General features: G+C 39.4%; 1 protein-coding gene across 6 annotated transcripts in view; it reads right to left on the bottom strand.

Moving 5' to 3' along the window:
* The window catches only part of PARD3B (par-3 family cell polarity regulator beta), a 1,199,064-nt gene that overhangs the window by 377,026 nt on the left and 802,730 nt on the right, over positions 1-19,308 (bottom strand). For all 6 annotated transcript variants that reach the window (XM_060410277.1, XM_060410276.1, XM_004004847.6 and 3 more), the window contains 2 exons: positions 4,915-5,121; positions 3,947-4,184 (listed from right to left, as the gene is read on the bottom strand). In XM_060410277.1, the coding sequence (XP_060266260.1) occupies positions 3,947-4,184; positions 4,915-5,121 (445 nt within the window). The remainder of the gene's footprint in view (positions 1-3,946; positions 4,185-4,914; positions 5,122-19,308) is intronic.

Below are 19,308 nucleotides of genomic sequence, written 5' to 3'. Positions count from 1 at the left end.
CTATGTTCAGGAGGGTGTCTGAAATGCAGATACTGGGAAAAAATAATACATATTTAAACCATATATCTAACTCCTCGAGATTCTTAGAGCAATCAATTTTTTTTTTTTAAATAAGTAACTAAGTCAATAGCATCTGAGCAACAGATGAGAGTTAAAGCAAAGTCTGTTGGCTAATGGTAACAGCTTTTGTGTTCTTTGTTGTTGAAAATGTGCATGTAGCAGCATCTCCAATATGCTCACAAACTCGGATGCAAAAGGCTATGGGAAACAGTTGCTATTTTTACACCAGAGATAAAATCAAACACCACCTTTCAGATCTTAATTTTTCTAAAATAGGGCAAGGAAATAAAATCTGAATTGCTAGATGTCTCAAGAATCTAGGACCTGTGATTTCTATCAGAGGAAAACACAGCAAACATTGGACGACATGAAGAGCCAGCTCTGTATTCTGGGCAATGGAGTATGAACCTGCCAAATCACATCGTGTGAAATAAAATACAGAGTTAAAGTCTAATTTAGTAATATTCTAGAAAATTGGATATGTGAAGCTATAATAGTTTTTCTATTTACAGACTACTGTAGTTAAATCTTTATAGTATTTTTCTTTAGCACTTTAAAGAGGATTTTTTAACCTTACAAATTAATATTGTAGAAGTATTAACAATTATGATCATAGCAATATGCTTTTCTACTGATGCTGCAAAAACTGCCATGTACTGAGTGGCTTAAACAAAAAAAAAAAAGGGCCAAAATTAATGGGTTGGCAGGCTGTGTTCCCATCTGGAAGTTCTCCAGAGAGAATCCATTGCTCTGTCCTTCCCACCTTCTAGAGGCTGCCCACAGTCTTTGGCTCACAGTCCCTCCAGCTACATGTTGCATTTCTCTGTATCTTTCTTCTACAGTCACATCTTCTTTAAAAAATTTTTTTTTTATCTGTTTAATTTTGGTTGTGCTGAAACTTTGTTGCTGCACGGGTATTTTCTCTAGTTGCAGTATGCGGGCTTCTCATTGCAGCGGCTTCTCTTGTCGCAGAGCACGGGCTCTAGGTGCTGACCTTCGGTAGTTGTGGCTCCTCGGCTCTGGAGCTCAGGCTCAGTGTGTGGGCTGAGATGCTCTGCAGCACGTGGGATCTTCCCAGAACACGGATTGAACCCATGTCTCCTGAACTGGCAGGTGGATTCCCATCTACTGTACCACTGGGGAAGCCCTTCCTCTTCCACTTTTAAGATGCCTTGTTCTTGCCATACGCCCACTGGGGGAAATTCAGGATAATCTCCTTATCTTAACAGCTGAACAGAAAACTCAATTCTACCTGCAACCTCAATTCTCCTTTGCCAGGCAATATAACATTCTCACAGGTACTAGAAATTGGGACATGACCATCTTTAGGGAAGCCATTATTCTACTTACTATGATAATTAACATTTATTAAATGTTTGTTGCTTGCCAGGCACTGTTCTAAGCCAAGTTACATATAATTAAGCAGCTATAACTGCCTGCAATGCAGGAGACCTGGGTTAGAGAGAAGGAAATGGTAATCCACTCCAGTATCCTTGCCTGGAAAATCCCATGGACAGAGAAGCCTGGCAGGCTACAGTCAACGGGGTCGCAAGAGTTGGACACGACTTAGCAACTAAACCACCACCACCAATAGTAGATTTTATTGCATTCCCATTTTTTAGATGACACAGAAAGAGATTAAGTAACTTGCCCAATGCTACCTAGAGAGAAAGCACAGAAGCCAGGGTTGGCATCAGAGCGACAAATACAGTCTGCATTTTTAATCTCTGAACTCCACAGCTGCAAAGGTGATTCTCATCTGAATATACTACAGTTCTGTATTATCATTATTATCAATGATGATTATCTAGTAGCAGTCATGATAGTTACCCAGAATAAGGGCAAGTTTAACATTGTAATTGGTAAATGGATATATAAAACCATAGAAACCATCAGGGAAAACAAGGGATTTTTAGAGATTTGTCCAGTGGTGTCTAGATTATGTATGTCCCTAAATGTCACTTTGCAGTTTCAAGGTCACATGTACGTACACACACACACGTACACACACAAACAGGGAAAGAGCGAGCGAGAGAGAGAGAATATATATATATATATATGAATAACAGATATGGAATGGAACTTTCTCTTTCTGTTTCACTAAAATTTCAGTTGAAGATCCTTAACCGAGAACATCTGATGACGAATACCACTCAGCATTCTTAAGAAAGACATCTCTTAAGGGTTTAATAAGAGATGCAAAACTGGCCCATCAACCATCACCTCCCATGACTCATCTTCAGCCCATGAAACAGAAGGGTAGAGATAGAGATTTTCTTTGATGGGAAATTATAGAGGTAAAGGCAGTAATGGAAAGAGGTGCTTCTTCATCAAATTGTGGACACCTTGACAGCAGAAACACGGCATATGTGAAGGTAGCTGTTGGAGAAGAAATACAGTTGTTTTCTGATTGCACCCTGCTGAGCCATGCCTAGTCAATAGACTGGCTGCCTATGACATCTCGTCTTACAGTCTCACCGAGTTAGACGACATCGGACCAGTCTTATTCTGAAACTGAGGAAAGCAAGGCTCAAGGAGCCTTAATGTGTATGATGGTACTTAACGTGTGTGATGCCCAGCAGTTTGTGTAGGAAGGTGATGGGTTCAGATGAAGGCCCTCTGACTCCAGATGCAATGACCTCTCCACTACACTACGGCGCCTCTGTAGGTGATGGCTGATGTGCCCACAGACCTGGCCATGGACACACCTGGAATCACTGGGGATGGAGTGGGAGTGGGGTATGGTTCATCTACCCTGCCGTCTCTAATTCAAAGGTTGTATTCTAGAGGTCACAGTTAAAAGACTCCTTTACCTGTTGCTTTCCCTATGTTCACAAAGAAGCATTTTCTTTACTCAAATAATGCATTGGTATCAAAGTCTCTGGGCACTACCCATGCCTCCAGCAAGTCTTGACTTGTATTTGACATTTTTATGGCAGCTTCCTGCCATCACCAGTGTCAGAAGCCATCTAAGAAGGCTCCTTCTGCCTTTGCAGAAAAGGAGCATGCAAAATCACCAGTTAAGGTTTTCAAGCATCTACGTATGATCCAGCAATCCCATTCCTGGGCATATATCTATTCAAAATTATAATTCAAAAAGATATATGCACCTCTATGTTCACAGCAGCATTATTCACAATAGCCAAGAATGAAAACAACCAAAATGTCCATTGACAAATGCGTGGATAAAGAAGATGTGTTATGTATACACAATGGAACATTACTCAGCCATAAAAAAAGAAATAATGCCATTTGCAGCAACATGGCTAGAACTAGAGATTATCATACTAAGAGGGGTATGTCAGAAAGTGAGAGACAGATATATGATATCATGCATATGTGGAATCTAAAATATGACACAAATGAATTCATCTATGGGACAGAAACAGACTCCTATACGTATAGTCTGTTACTCATATACATCCTTGCTATTGCCAAGGATGAGGGACGGTGGGAAAGAGATGGACTGGGAGTTTGGGGTCAGTGAATACAAACCATTATATAGAGAACGGATAAACAACAATGTCCTACTATACAGCAGAGGGAATAATATTCAATATCCTGTGATAAACCATAGTGGAAAAGAATGTGTATATATGTCTGTGTGTGTATGTGTGTGTGTATATATATATATATATATATATATATATATTCATTCTTCTTTTATAACTGAATCACTTTGTTGTACAGTAGAAATTAACACAACAATGTAAATCAAGTATACTTCAATTAAAAACAGATTTTTAGGCATCTAGTTAAAAAGGAAGGAAAGCTTGCCTTTTTTTTTTTTTTTTTTGAGTGAACACAAATGAGTAGTTTCATTAGGAGGAAAAAAACCAAACCAAAGCAAAGTAACCCAACTTTGCCTTCAAAAGCAGGTCCCTACCTTAGCATGGCACCAAATCCCTTCTTCTTTATTTTCCTTTCTGGATCTTCATTTCCCTCTTTCTGCTTTTTCTCCTTGACTTTTAATTTGCCCTTTTCCTTCTTCTTCTCCTTGTCTTTCGTTTTTTTGACTTTCCTGGCTTTATTTTCTGCATTTTCTAGCTCAGAGTTCCCCTGAGGTGCAGATTCACAATTCAGAGCTCCTTGGCCAGAGTGAGAGCTCCTATCAGACAGACCATCTGCACAAAAGGAAAAAAAAAAAAAAAATCAATGCACATAGTCAGGGGCTCCTGTCAGTATTTCAAGAAAAGTTAAAACACAGAAGAACAAATCAAAGCACTCAGGAATTCTACCCTGCCACGTGGCTACATGTGCCCTTTGCAGAGACAACTGCCTAAATCTGGTTATGCAAGGCTTTTGCTATTGGGAGTGGGGGACACTGGTTGCTTAGCCAGGAGTATAAAAGGTTTGATATGGGCTGAAACGCTGATCTCTCTGAAAGCAGCTTGTTAACCTTGATCAGCTCAGAATGCCGACATGCTGGGAAACAAACAGGGTGAGTTTATTTCCAGAAGTTTCTGAGTGTAGCTATAAACCGGCTGTTTTAATGCAATTAATGCAGTCAGTCCTTGGGTTGAGGCTGCATCTAATGACTTGAATAAGAATGTCAAGAAATGCATACTTAGTGCTGCTACCCTAAGGGTAAATGACAGTTGGTCCTTGTAGGAAATTGAAGGAGAACAATTCTTCAGTGGTTGCCCTGTAAAATAAATTGCATATTGCGTTATCCAATTCCATGTTCATTAAGCCAAAGGGCAAAACATATCAGGAAAATGAATTACTTTTAATATCAAAAATATAATTGTGATCCTTAAATCATTTTTCCCTGTAGTTAAGCACCCATTTGTGCCTATGATTCGCTGATAATAACGAGAGGAAGAAACCATTTCAGCAAGCGTGTTGCCCTACCGGCTTCTAACTCTTCAGGTCCATCATAAGATTTGTCAATGGCTGCTCGGAAGCTCTCGTTGCAGCCCCGGCCACGGACCATGTGTGGCCGAGGCCGGTGGAAGGGAAGTTCATTCTTCCTGACCTCGGCAACTGCGGTCTGTAGGCTCTCCAAGGAGCTGGACTTTTTCAAACCCAGAGTTGGACCAAAATCTTTGCTTGGAGAATCTGGAAAAAAAAAAAAAGAGAAAAAAAGGGCAAAAGGTCACCCTTCCCCTAAGGCAGCCAGATGGAGTAGGAAGGCTTGTTGTTCTACCTCAAAAGGCAGGGGTGGGTGTGTTAAGTGGGTGGGACTTGGTGTTAAACCTCAGCTTTGCCACTTTTTGTGACTTTGAGCAAGTATTTGACTTCTTGGTGCCTTAGTTGCTTTTCTACAAAGTTGTGGGAAGATTTAAAATGATAATACACGTTATATACAGAATAAATATGTATATATACATAATGCACATGGACATACACATATACATGAATTCAAAAAGCTGTAGCAGTCTCTAGAGATTATATGCATGAGAGTGTGTATACCCACACTCACATAGCCACACACACACCGAGCACCTAAGTGTTTCACAGTTCTCATTCTATGCCCTCTCATACATTGTAGCTTTTATTATTTCCAAAATTGTTCTTACAATTATTAAGGAATGTACTATGCACACAAATCAAAGAGCATTGAAGTGATTTTAATTTCTGTCCTTAAACACTTTATCATACTCTAGCACTGTTCCTGGATGGTAAATGCAATTTATTTAGTCCACAGACAAAGCAAAGCAAGGAAAGAAAACAACTTTTCTGTGTCAAGGCTTACTGTTCCATATGTATTTCTATTTGATTATCTAGGAAATGGGGTAATTTTCTTTGCATGATATAATATTCCAAAAAACCTAGGTGGAGTTTAATAATTTGTGTTTTGATATATAGTATTTTTCATTTGCACTGTTTGTCTTTCTCTGTTACCTGGCACTTTTCACTCATGCCTTGATCTCCATTCCCACCCACAGTCGGGCTCGCAGTTGTGTGTAACAGGATTAGGCTATATAAATACCAGCAGCACAAGGATTATTTTAAAGATGGAGGGAATTCTAGCAGGGCTCTTTTCCACCAGGGCCAAAGCTCCCGATCCTCTCCAGTTACAAAGATTACTGTCATGAAGGGGCTACACTTGCCTTTCTGGAAACAGACTACCTTACAGTTTTTAGTAGATACAGACTGAGTACATCTTATGGGTTGTGAACATAAAGTAACTACTTCAATGCCTAGTATATAGTAAAGCTCAGGAAACAGCTCTATCATTTCTAACTATGATCATTATTTTTGCTTCTACTAATGCTGCTGCCATAAATATTATTACTAGTTGCTGAAGAAAATACTAGGTAGTTCAAGGAATAGAAAGAAGTACAACAAAGGTGTCATGCCTGTATAGACATGCATAGAGTTAGAAAACAAAACACACCATCCCATGTACTGTAAATATGTTAAAAACAGTCAAAATAATGACAATAATGCTAATAGCGAACAAGGCAGAGAGGGCTTAGCCCAGTTGTAAGTGCTTTACCTATATTAAAGTGAAAGTTAAGTCGCTCAGTCGTGTCTGACTCTTGGTGACCCCGTGGACTGTAGCCCACCAGGCTCCTCCATCCATGGGATTCTCCAGGCAAGAATACTGGAGTGGGTGCCATTTCCTTCTCCAGGGGATCTTCCCAACCCAGGGATCAAACCCAGGTCTCCCACATTGCAGGCAGACGCTTTAACCTCTGAGCCACCAGGGAAGTTGTGCTATTGCCAATATTGTTCCCATTTTACAGATGAGGAAACTCAGGCAGAGGACAGAGAAATACCTGGTCTAAAGATACACACTTAATAAGCATCAGAGCTGGGAACTGTTTTCAGCAAGCCTCACTGTGCCTTTTCTGCTCTATATTGTCCAAAGTTGTACTTGGCCTCCACCCTCTACTTGACTATGGTGAAGCTACTTCAAATGGTCTCTAGTTTCCTCATCTCTAACTAAGACCATTAGTCTAGATTAGCCTTGAGCCTAAACAGACAAAAACGCAAAAACTGGATGTTGTTTTTCCAGCTTCACATTAGCTTACAGGAGGCAATTTTGCGCTTTAACAATATACATGATGACAATAAACATTCCATTTTATGTAACAGTGTATCATTAAGATATGCAACATAGATGGGATTAAGGAGAAAAAAAAATCATAAGAAATTTCAGGGACAAATTTCAGGTGCTACTTTGCAAACTGTAAATAGTAAGAATACACTGCTAGTAAATTCACAAAAGAGGTGTATTTCTTATGGTCCTAAGAAGGAAAGGAAGTGGAAAAAACAGAAACTGAATAAGATTGTTTCTGACAAGAAAACAAAAAGCAACAGAGAGGTGTGGGAGTATTAAAGCAACAGTAAAAGCTTTGGAGTTTACAGAAAATATTTTACACCATCTCTCCCTAGGGATCTGACATGAAGGTTGGGAAAAACATGAAGATGAAAACTATCTGAGGAAGCCTAGTTCCTCTGTCAACAATAGTAACCATCTTTTATTTATTAATTGCCATTCAGGAGATTATATTAGAGCCCAAACTGTAAGTATTCACGTCAACCTTTAGCAATAAATTCTAGGGAACATGAAAGTGAATAAATCATCCAAGATATAAGGCATGTTATCTAAAAGGAGCTCAGCAAGAAGTCATCTTTGAGAAGGAACAAATACACTGTTACTCATTTGAAGCAAACTGAACATTAAGGATTCATGGGTTTTGCAGGATTAATAGAACCAGCAATTAATTCACTTTATATAAATAGAAGTCACAAATTAGAAGTGTCAACTGATGTTGGCCAAAATTATAGCCTAACTCTACTGGATGTGGTTAAAAAAAAAAAAAAAAACAAAAGCAGAAAAGCATTTGAGTCTTGGTTGTAAATGTGGACTCAGCGATTTTCAGGCTTGAAAACAACTTTCTTATTTATTTCTAGGGAATAAACAGGATATGGTGGTGGGGGAAAAAAGACTGATGTTAGAGAGGAGAATTTGAAATCAGGAAAGTCCTTACAAGGACTTATAGGTGCACTGAACTGACTGACTTGAATCTTTGAGTGAAAGGATCTTGGCTAGGGTTCTCATTTCCTTTATATGTCCAAGACTTCTGAGGGAAGGTTGAGGTTACTGGTTACGAGGGATTATTATAAGTCAACTGATGGCATCAGCGCTAAATGCCAACCAAACGCTTGGAATAAAGGTTTTAGCACATAAAGATAGTATGTGAGCACAATAAACTGTCACATTCAATCCTTTCCCACTCCCATTCTCCGCAGTTCCAGCTTAGGTTGCCACTGCACTGGAAATGCTGTAGTTTTCAAAAGGGGAAGATTTTCTGTGTATTTTTAGCCTAACCATTTATACACATCATACTGTTTCCGAGGCTCCCACTTAAAGTAGAGGTCTCCTTGAAGGAATGATATGAAGTGAGGAATTAATAAAAATCAATACCTCAGTAGTTCTATCCTACTGAAGTCATCTCCAAAGTGAGGACTCCTCACATTTTCACCTGTAGCTGACGTGATACTGACTGTGGCTGATTTAAGCAACTGTTTGAGACAGTGATCTCTGAATACCACATGGTATCAGTCATGAGATGGACTACGTCCAAATTTGAGCATTTACTTGTCTCATTTTGAGTATCTGAATGTAAACTGAATATAATTTTTCAATGATTTCCAGGCCCATTTAGATTAGCTGCAAATGCCAAGAAATAGATCTTTCCCCAAACTTTAGTAGCAAGGCTTTATTTTTTTAAACTTATGTTCAGTCACCATGTTCTCTAAGATACTGATAAACTTATCTTCCCATCAGAAACTTGAACTTGACATTCACAAATTTCTAGAAACATGGTACAATGTTTATCAAAGGTACTAAGAGAAGGATCTTGCATGAGAAACGTTATACTTAAAGTAGTATAATGAAAGTATTCTTAAAGTTCCATGTGCTAAAGTTTTCCTTATGTCTCCAAAAGAAATATCACAGAAAGATTTTTTAAAAGATGCTGTAGTTTTTTGAAGATTTATTTGTTCCAGGTGAAGGATGGGCTTGACTTGAACCTGGAAGCCTTCCTCATATAGAATAGAGGGAAATTCCAGGGCCATGTTTTCTGGCTCCACCAATCCTGACATATCCCCTGTTCCTTCCTCCTCACCATCCAGAAAAAAACGCAGTGTTATGAAAAAACTGAACGCATACACTGAGTCTAAAGATTTAAAGGAATTCTGCCACCACGTCTCCCACGGTCATGAAACACATGGAGAGAAGGGCAGTCGAGAGCTAGTGTCCAAGTGCAGAGGTACCTCTGCAAAACAGAGTTAAAACCCTGAAACCACTGCCCCAGTCTTCTAAGCAGAGAGTCCCATTTCAGCATGTTGCTGCTCTTGTTTAGTTGCTAAGCTGTGTCCACTTCACTTGAGACCCCATGGACTGTGGCCTGCCAGAATCCTCAGTCCGTGGGAGTTCCTTAGCAAGAGTACTGGAGTGGGACCCAAGGACCCATCTCCTGCATTGGCAGGTAGATTCTTCACCACTGAGCCACCTGGGAAGTCCACTCACTTCAACTCACCGTAAAACAAAAAGTCCTTTCTGGAGGACTGTTTGGATAGGTTTCTGCCTCTTCCCTATGGCTGAGAACTGCTGCTGGTTCCCTGCAAGGCAGATGATTAGAAGAATAGAGAATAGGGAAATTCCCTGGTGGTCCAGTGGTTAAGAATCCATCTTGCAATGCAGGGGACAGGTTTGATTCCTGGTTAGAGAACTAAGATCCCACATGCTGCAGAGCAACTAAGACCATGTGCTGCAACAGATAATAGAGAACAAAACACTCTAGAGAGTAGTGATTAACGGTGAACGATGAAGTGGAGAGGCAGTGAGACATTCCAGTACCCCCCACTCTGCCACTCATTTTTTGAGTTATTAACCTTTCTGCGCCTGCTTCCTAATCTGTAAAATTTGGATAAAATGAGGATGGAAGAGTGCTTGGCACATGACAGGCACTCATAAAGCATTGGTGATGATTATTGTCATTGGTGTTTTTACATCAACTCTAAATACTGAGTTGGTGCTCTAGAACAATTCATTTGGTTCAGTCCACCACTGCATTTTAAAATACAGCTATTCCCCCTGCAAGAAGCTGAAAAAGGGCTCCATAAAGAAATACAGTATCATCCTTCCTTTTTTTATTCAAAAGTTAAACTAATTTTCCTCCAAACAACTTACAGTATTTTCTTTTGAAATAAGGGGTGTGTGTGTGTGTGTGTGTGTGTGTGTGTGTGTGTGTGTGTGTGTGTGTGTGTGTGTGTGTGTGTGTGTGTGTGTGTGTGTGTGTATCTCCATCTGTTCATCACATATAGAGGCTATTCTCGGGAAGATTAATAGTGGAGTCTTAGATACCCTTCTCCTTAGGCTATAATCATTTAATTAGTCTGAGATTTCATTGGCAATGTTTGAACTTCCCATTCTAGCATTAAAATCTTGCAATAAAAGAATGCCTTAATCCAGAAGACCAGTAATTGGATCTTCCATTATTGATGAAATTGCTTCCAATACATTCTTATTAAAACATAAAGAATTATTTAGGGGAAGGTATTCACTCTCAGATACATGGCAAGTTTTCCTCCATGATAGAGCTTTATAATTAACAGATACTTATGATAGTTAACAATAAATAATGTATTAATCTGCACATTTCAGTAACATCATAGTCCTCAAGGCATTTAGTGAAAATTAATTACATTTGAGCCCCTCCCCCTAAAACAAAGGAATTGTGCCCAGTAGTAAACTGGGGATCCAAATGATTGTAATGTTATCAAGGGGACTCAGCATGAAATTGAGAAGGCCATGATTCGTCAAGATAGCTTGCTTTCATTAACAATTTGGCTTTGCTGTCTTATGAACAATGAACTTGGGCAAATACAATAAAAATGCTTTACTTGCTTCATGGGGAGTTGTGATGTGAAATTAATAGCCTTAAAACTCTTTGAATGAAAAATTATTACAAATTCCAAGTAGGAAGTCACACTACCACTTTATTCTCCAACACATCTCACTTTGTCTTTTTATTTTAGATTAAACTTACTGAAATTTTTTTTTTTTTAGTAGTTTCCCCTGGAGGCTAAATGCCTTATATGCTTTAATAGATATCATTGCAAATCCATTAGCCCAGAAAGAAAATTCCCATAATATATAAATGTATAATTTCCCAAATTATGTTATCTGTGCTGTGTCCATAATGGGCCTAATTACCTTCTTGCCTATCTCAGTATTCCAAATATTGATCATCATTCCAAGCTTATCGCAGTGCCCTGTTTCCTATTCATTACCACAGGGCATAATGTAATCTGGTTTATATGTTATCTGCTGACATTTGGGTCTCAGTTCTTTTACTGGCAATTTCCAAGTTCTCTAGGAGAAGAGGGTATTTTTTTATTTTAAATTTTCCTTTTAAGTCTCATAAATCTCGGTGTCTTATCATTTCCTGAAATTCATGTCAAAATATTCAATAATGAACTTCTCATTAAGAGTTATATATTTGCATAATCTCTCCTACTCTGACTCTAAACATTGTCTAAAGTGAAAAGATCTAGAGAAAATTATGGGAAGATTAGGTGAACAAATACAACAAATGATTTGATTATAAGTGTGGGCATGGCCCTCCAAGTGACTCCACATCTACGCTAAGTGTTGCTGTATGCTTTACTTTTCTTCCCTAAAAAATCCCTCTTTTATTTATAAATGGCAAGTCAAAACCCGATGCCATATTTTGGTTTTTTTCCTGGACTCAAATTATATCCAACAAATGTAATAAATGGTAAATTTACTACACTGAAAATATTCTTATGACAATGTCCTGTCTTTTTATTTTTTAACATTGTGGATAAGAAAATGGATTCTGTGGTTCAATTTAGTAGGCAAACTCTTAAAAAAAAAAAAAGCATATATTTAAAACCATATCTGGGGAGATTCTGTTAAGGCACTGGAGAACTCAGTCAAACTCACTGCGCACACACTGGTTTGTTATAATCTTTTGCTTTCTCTCTCTTTGCCTTGTCAGGATAACTCCGCCAGATTAAAAACAACAACAGTAACCCCAAACTGGCATTCAAGATAACAACAAGTTTAAAAATTATATAAATAGCATTGTTGTCTGGAAGGAAACGTGAATACTTAAAGAAAAAAAAATAACTTGTATTATTTAAGTGGGAAATAAAAAAACCTCACTTAAGAGTCAAGTAAACTGATTAAACAGGCCAGCTTTCCTGCCTGTGGAATGGGATCAGTAGGATCGATGAACGCCACCTACTGTTTTCTGTCTTGTTGATCTTGGTATCCTCAGTGCAGAGAAGTACTGAATAAATATTTGTTGTAGGGATAAAGGAAGGTACAAGTAAAGGGGAGTGAGAGCGTGGTGACCACCCTCCACTCCAGTGCTGTGAAGCTAGAGGGAGTTTACCCCATGATTGCTTTACTCCCTCAAAGTTCACTCACAGCCTCGTGTTTTTACTAACATGACCCTAGGGTTTTTTGTCCTATTTTCAAGGATCTAATTATTTCTACCCTACTTATAATTACTCACTCATCTCTATGCTTTGTCTTTTTCTACTAGTCATTCCCTTCAACTTAACTTCTCTCTTTGTGATATTAACCTTTTCTGCTATTTCCCTGTCCTTACGCACACTTTGAATAGTCTTATTTTTCCCCACTGCCAAGAATACCTTTATTCTCCTTCCAAGTCCTCCTTGTATGGCTTGGTAATAGGCTTTTCATTCTGAACACAAATGGTTTCAGTGATTTTTTTCCCCCACCTCATTCTTTTTACCACTTATTCTTTGTATGGCTTACTTCAATAGCACCTCTTTCTTCTGCTTTTGATTGTTAAGTGGTTTATGCCTTATGTGGGTTGTATAATGCCATACTCTCAAAATAAAGTACACTAAGAAGAATTCTAATAAGTTTCTTAAAAAACGATTAGCATACCGAAAAGGTCAAACTGATTGATTTCTTGGATGGTATCCACATGAAGATATTTTTACATGATGTTGTATAAACTGGGTACGTGTATTTTTTGAGGGCCCGAAATTATTTTTATACTTTTGCTTTATTCCGTTCTCCCCTTTTTATAGCTAATGGACTACACTAAAAAGGAAAAAAAAAACTTGAAATTTTCAATTACTATTTTCAGAACTGATAGAAAGTAAGGTTTTATACCTTTGAATAACGATTATACAATTATATGTAATGAGAATATTCAGTAATACAAATGAGTGAGTGAGTGAAAGTCGCTCAGTTGTGTCCGACTCTTTGTGACCCCATGGACTATACAGTTCATGGAATTCTCCAGGCCAGAATACTGGAGAGGGTAGCCATTACCTTCTCCAGGGGATCTTCCCAAACCAAGGATGGAACTCAGGTCTCTCGCATTGCAGGCGGATTCTTTACCAGCTGAGCCTCAAGGGAAACCCCCAGTAATATGAATAACAACCTCTTCAGAGGTGCACTTCAACCTAGGTTCAATCTACTGGTAAAACTTCAAGTTAAAAATCAAGTCAGCCATCAATGAATATTTACTGAATAGTTTTTGTCACTCAGAACTGTGCTAAGTCCTAAGAGGAATAGAAGGCAAGTGAAATAGTAACTAACATTTCCCTGTTGCTTTATAATTTATAAAGTTCTTTCCTGTACAAAATGAAGCCACATCTTACACCATTTATCTTATCCAAATTCAAATGTTTTTTTCATGTCCAGAGAGAGCTACAAAGAAGGAGAGGAAGGAGGAAGGGCTGCATAAAATATACTCACCATTGCTTTCAATGAGAGTATGCCCCAGTAAGTATGTGTCTAGAAGAGGGCGGGAGTCAAGAGAAATGAATTGTTCCTGTGAGTCTCTGATTTATTTATTTTTTTTACCCTGGGTAAACATTTTATTTTTTTAATTGAGATATAATTGATATATAATGATGTAAGTTTAATGATGCAATGTATCAAGTGCATGCTAAGTTTCTTCAGCTGTGTCTCTTTGCAACCCTCTGGACTGTAACCCTCCAGGCTCATCTGTTTATGGGATTCTCCAGATAAGAATACTGGAGTGGGTTGCCAGGGGTCTTCCCAACCCAGGGATGGAATGCTCATCTCTTAAGTCTCCTGCATTGGCAGGCAGATGCTTTACCACTAGCACCACCTGGGAAGCCCCAGGTCCTTCTTTAACATCTTAAGGAAAAATCTGAACAAAACTTTTTGGTTAACCCAATATTTGATACATACATATTTGATTTTGATACATATATACTTACATTTTGATTTGATGTGATACAAGTATATATTGCAAAATGATTGCCACAATGAGGTTCATTATTGCCTTCATCTCACATTATCACCTTTGTGTGTGTGTGTGTGTGTGTGTGTATGATGAGAATACTTACTCTTTAGCAACCTTCAAGTATATAATACAGTGTTGTTAACTACAGTTACCACGTTGTACATTGATCCCCAGCATTTATAACTAAGTTTGTAGCCTTTGACCAACATCCTTTCTCATTTTCCCAATAGTTCAGCTCTTGGCAACCAACATTCTACTCTTTGTGTCTATAAGTATGAGTTTTTCAGATTCACATATAAGTGAGATCATGCAGTATTTGTCTTTCTGATTTATTTCAGTTAGCGTAATGCTCTCAAGGCCATGTTGTCACAAACAGCAGGATTTCTGTCTTTTTTTACGGTGAAGTAACATTCCACTATATGTGTAGGTATTTATGTGTGTGCATGCATGTGTATGTATATATGTGTGTGTGCATAAATGTATGTATGTATGCGTGCATGTGTGTGTATGTATTCAGTTCAGTTCAGTCGCTCAGTCGTGTCTGACTCTGTGCGACCCCATGAATTTTAGCACACCAGGCCTCCCTGTCCATCACCAACTCCCGGAGTTCACTCAGACTCGCGTCCATCGAGTCAGTGATGCCATCCAGCCATCTCATCCTCTGTCGTCCCCTTCTCCTCCTGCCCCCAATCCCTCACAGCATCAGAGTCTTCTCCAATGAGTCAACTCTTCGCATGAGGTGGCCAAAGTATTAGAGTTTCAGCTTCAGCATCAGTCCTTCCAAAGAACACCCAGGACTGATCTCCTTTAGAATGGACTGGTTGGATCTCCTTGCAGTCCAAGGGACTCTCAGGAGTCTTCTCCAACACCACAGTTCAAAAGCATCAATTCTTTGGCGCTCAGCTTTCTGCACAGTCCAACTCTCACATCCATACATGACCACTGGAAAAACCATAGCCTTGACTAGACAGACCTTTGTTGGCAAAGTAATGTCTCTGCTTTTGAATATGCTATCTAGGTTGGTCATAACTTTCCTTCTCTATCACATTTTCTTTTTCTATTCATCCATTGATGGGCACTTGGGTTGTTCCATGTCTTGGCTATTCTGAATAAAGCTGCAATAAACGTGGGAATAGAAATACTTCTTCAAAATAGTGATTTCATTTCTTAGGATATACATCCATAAGTGGAAGTTCTGGGTCACATGACAGTTCTATTTTTAATTTTTTGAGAAACCACTATACTGCTTTCCAGACTAGTGCACACAGCCATTCTAACAGCTATGAGGTAATGGTCTCTGCTTGCCGTTCCTGCTATGAGTATCTTATCAGAGAGAGTGTAATTCTCGGGCTTTAAGATTTTTATCTTTCATGATTTTATATTCTTGGGCTCCCAAAGCACTGTAGACTGTGACAGCAGCCATGAAATTAAAGACACTTGTTCCTTGGGAAAAAAAGCTATGAAAAATCTAGACAGTGAATTAAAAAGCAGAGACATCATTTTGCCTTTGGGTCAGGAAGATCCCCTGGAGGAGGGGCATGGCAACCTACTCTAGTATTCTTGCATGGAGAATCCCATGGAAGAGGAGACTGGTGGGCTTCCGTCCATAGGGTCACAAAGATTCAGAAACAATGAAGCCATTTAGCATGCACGCATGCACATGGCAGTTAGGTTATCTGATACAGATCTTAAACCTGGCATGCAGTAAATATTTAGTAAACATTAGTTTGTACCATATGCCTTCTTTCATGGGCAATGTTCGCAGTCATTAGGAGGATTATCTACAACCAACACGATGCCAGGAAAATTTCTGTTTCCATATCCATACATTGTGGGCCCGAGTCATCATTAGCTTTGAATTTTCACTCTTTATTCAAAACTTCTACCTTTTCTGTTTTGTATCGCTTAACTGTTTTCCTCTTTCAACAGCCCAAATAGGCTTATTTCTTAAGAGGCATTTTCCAAAAAGAAGCCAGGTGTTAAAATCACTTGATGAAAAGAACCATGTCAGGGACAGCAAATAAAGAGCCAGTAAGTCTTTTTTACCAGCCAAGTGATTCCTCTCCCTCAGACTGACCTGTGACACCATGAGCAAAATGGCAAAACAGACAAGGTTATAGGTTTCTGGGATCATTGGTCAACAGGCATCTCTACAAATGACAGAGCTGACATACAGCAGGGTTCAGGGCTGGAGTAGTTTAGACTTGGGGAAGTCAAGAGAAGAGAAAGCACACTGTGGGATAAGCTTCATGAATGAAGTGTCCTCATTCGCTTCATTCATGTCCTCAAAGATGGATCGAATACATGGGGAAAGTAGGATGTGGACACTCTACTGCAAGAGAAGGGCATGAGGAAAAGTCTTGACATGTCTGCTTGTTGGTGGGAACACAGGATGAATGATCAGCAAGGGGAAACTGGGAACTGACAGGAAGAAAGTGTGGGGACAAAGGAGGAAGCGAGATAAGAAGGGCCGCAAAACTGGGCTAAGAAGGCTGGACTCAGAGCAGGGGGCAATCGGAAGCTTTTTAAAGTTTTTCATCAGAGGAATGGCTTGATAATACTGTTATTTTGAGAAAAGATAATTTGGAAGAAGCTTACAGGACCAATTACAGGAAAGATTGAAATATTATACAGTAATAGAACTCACTGCTCATAAAATACCTTTCTATTTACTTTCTTCATTTTTACTATTATAACTTCAGGCTTTTGTGAAACAATTTCTTCAGAAATATTTTTAGTGTGTTACTCATCTGTCCTCACAGTGAACAGACAACTGTCCTGAGATCTTTCTTTGCCCAAGTGGGGAAGGATAAAGAAACATATACCCGTCCACTGGGAGGTAAGGGGTGCTCATGGGTGAGCCTCTGGGGATGGGTAGGAAGGGGCATTGCCTGTCACCCCTAAGCCTCCTCCTCGTATGGCTAAACTGTGACTGTCACGGTCAGACCCAGTGCTATCTCTTCTTCAGCACACTTTACTATGTTTTGTAATATATAATGATTAATGGGCAGTAAAACTAATAACATGGGGACACACAAAATAAATGAGGTAGCAAATATGAAAAGGAAGTCCCATTTAATATCGTTGTGAAATCTGACAACACATTGGCGTTTCCCTGTAACTCAGCTTGAGGAGCCCTTGCCAGCCGGAATCAAGGTTACAAGAAGGTTTTATTTCCATTAATAACTCTCTCTTGGGGAAATCTATGATCAATCTATTTTGTACTGAAGTTCTTGCTGGGTTGTAGTGAAATGTCAGGAGTACCTGGAAATGTTGTTTTACTGACTCAGAGAAGCTCATGGAGAAAGAGCATCACTTTCTCCAGTTATTCTGATCTGTCCTTTCTACCTCCCCCTACTATTGATATCCATTCTTTTTTTTTTTTCCTACCCTGTATCCACTATTCCACCTAGAAGGAGTATCCTGATTTTCTTTGGTTTACTACACCTCCCCTACTCTCACTCAGAAGTGTGCCTCTAACCCAGGCATGCCTAGCCATTTCATCCTTCTGGTGCTCAGGAGTATATTGTTGGAATACTTACAACTAATCCTTGAAGAATCATCAGGGAAAAGTCATCTTGTTTGCTACTGGGATTATCGGGAGGATAAACCTGGAGGGGCTGTTAACCATCTTGTTTTTCTATAGACAGATGCATTAAAACTGTGTGCGTGAGAGACAGTATTGTTCATATAGGCCCTCAGTTCAGTTCAGTTGCTCAGTCGTGTCCGACTTTTTGCGACCCCATGAATTACAGCAAGCCAGGCCTCCCTGTCCATCACCAACTCCCGGAGTTCACTCAGACTCATGACCATCGAGTCAGTGATGCCATCCAGCCATCTCATCCTCTGTCGTCCCCTTCTCCTCCTGCCCCCAATCCCTCCCAGCATCAGAGTCTTTTCCAATGAGTCAACTCTTCGCATGAGGTAGCCAAAGTACTGCAGTTTCAGCTTCAGTATCATTCCCTCCAAAGAAATCCCATGGCTGATCTCCTTCAGAATGGACTGGTTGGATCTCCTTACAGTCCAAGGGACTCTCAAGAGTCTTCTCCAACACGACAGTTCAAAAGCATCAATTCTTCGGTGCTCAGCTTTCTTCACAGTCCAACTCTCACATCCATACATGACCACTGGAAAAACCATAGCGTTGACTAGATGGACCTTTGTTGGCAATCCAGCCATATCTTTATGTAGATGCTCCTCTGAACTTTTCAGTTACTTGTGTCCACAAATTAGCTTCCTTCCAAGAGCCAGAATGAAATTTGTTTCTTTCGATTGTAACCTATAATCTTGATTTAACACTCTATTCTCCAATTTTTCCTTCATATAAACACCTGCCAGTTACTCTAAATCAGGTCTGACAGATACTTGGGAAGCAGGGAAAACTCTTCCTTGGCTATACCCCTGGTGAAGGGAACATTAGTACAGAGTTGATAACAGCAGTGAGAAGCATGTCTGTTGGTGGACATATTCTAGGGTGGATTTTATGAGAGACAAATTCCCCAACAATGAGAAGAGTTGCATTAGGTTCACCTGTTCAGCTTGGCCCCTGACTCCTCTGTGATAAGAGGACCATTGTCTAGATAATTACTAATAATTATAGGCCTACTACTAATTGTTATACACTTTAGAAAAAAAAGAAAAGCTTCCAAAAGTTGAATACAATCAGTTCTTACTATGGTTGACCAAGGGTTCAAACAACGTTATCTACAGCTGGATTTTGAAAATGTGAGAGTAAATGTGATATCACTTTTAGGCACCTCTCCTTCTATTGTATTCCTGGGGCCACTCAACAGAGACTTCATATTTGGGAAGAGGCAGAACTGCCCCACAGGGTGAAGGTGTTTGTTTCTGGAGAGGGGCATGTGCTGTATGGGTGTGTTTATCTCAAGCTTCTCTTTCATAGAATGTCTGAACTGTGAATTAGGAACTTGTCTGTAAACTGAGTGGGGCTTCTCTCATAGCTCAGTTGGTAAAGAATCCGCCTGCAATGCAGGAGACC

Source organism: Ovis aries, chromosome 2 (genome assembly GCF_016772045.2).
Source record: "Ovis aries strain OAR_USU_Benz2616 breed Rambouillet chromosome 2, ARS-UI_Ramb_v3.0, whole genome shotgun sequence".
NCBI classification, from domain to species: Eukaryota; Metazoa; Chordata; class Mammalia; order Artiodactyla; family Bovidae; genus Ovis; species Ovis aries.
This window is presented reverse-complemented; position numbering and strand designations above follow the sequence as displayed.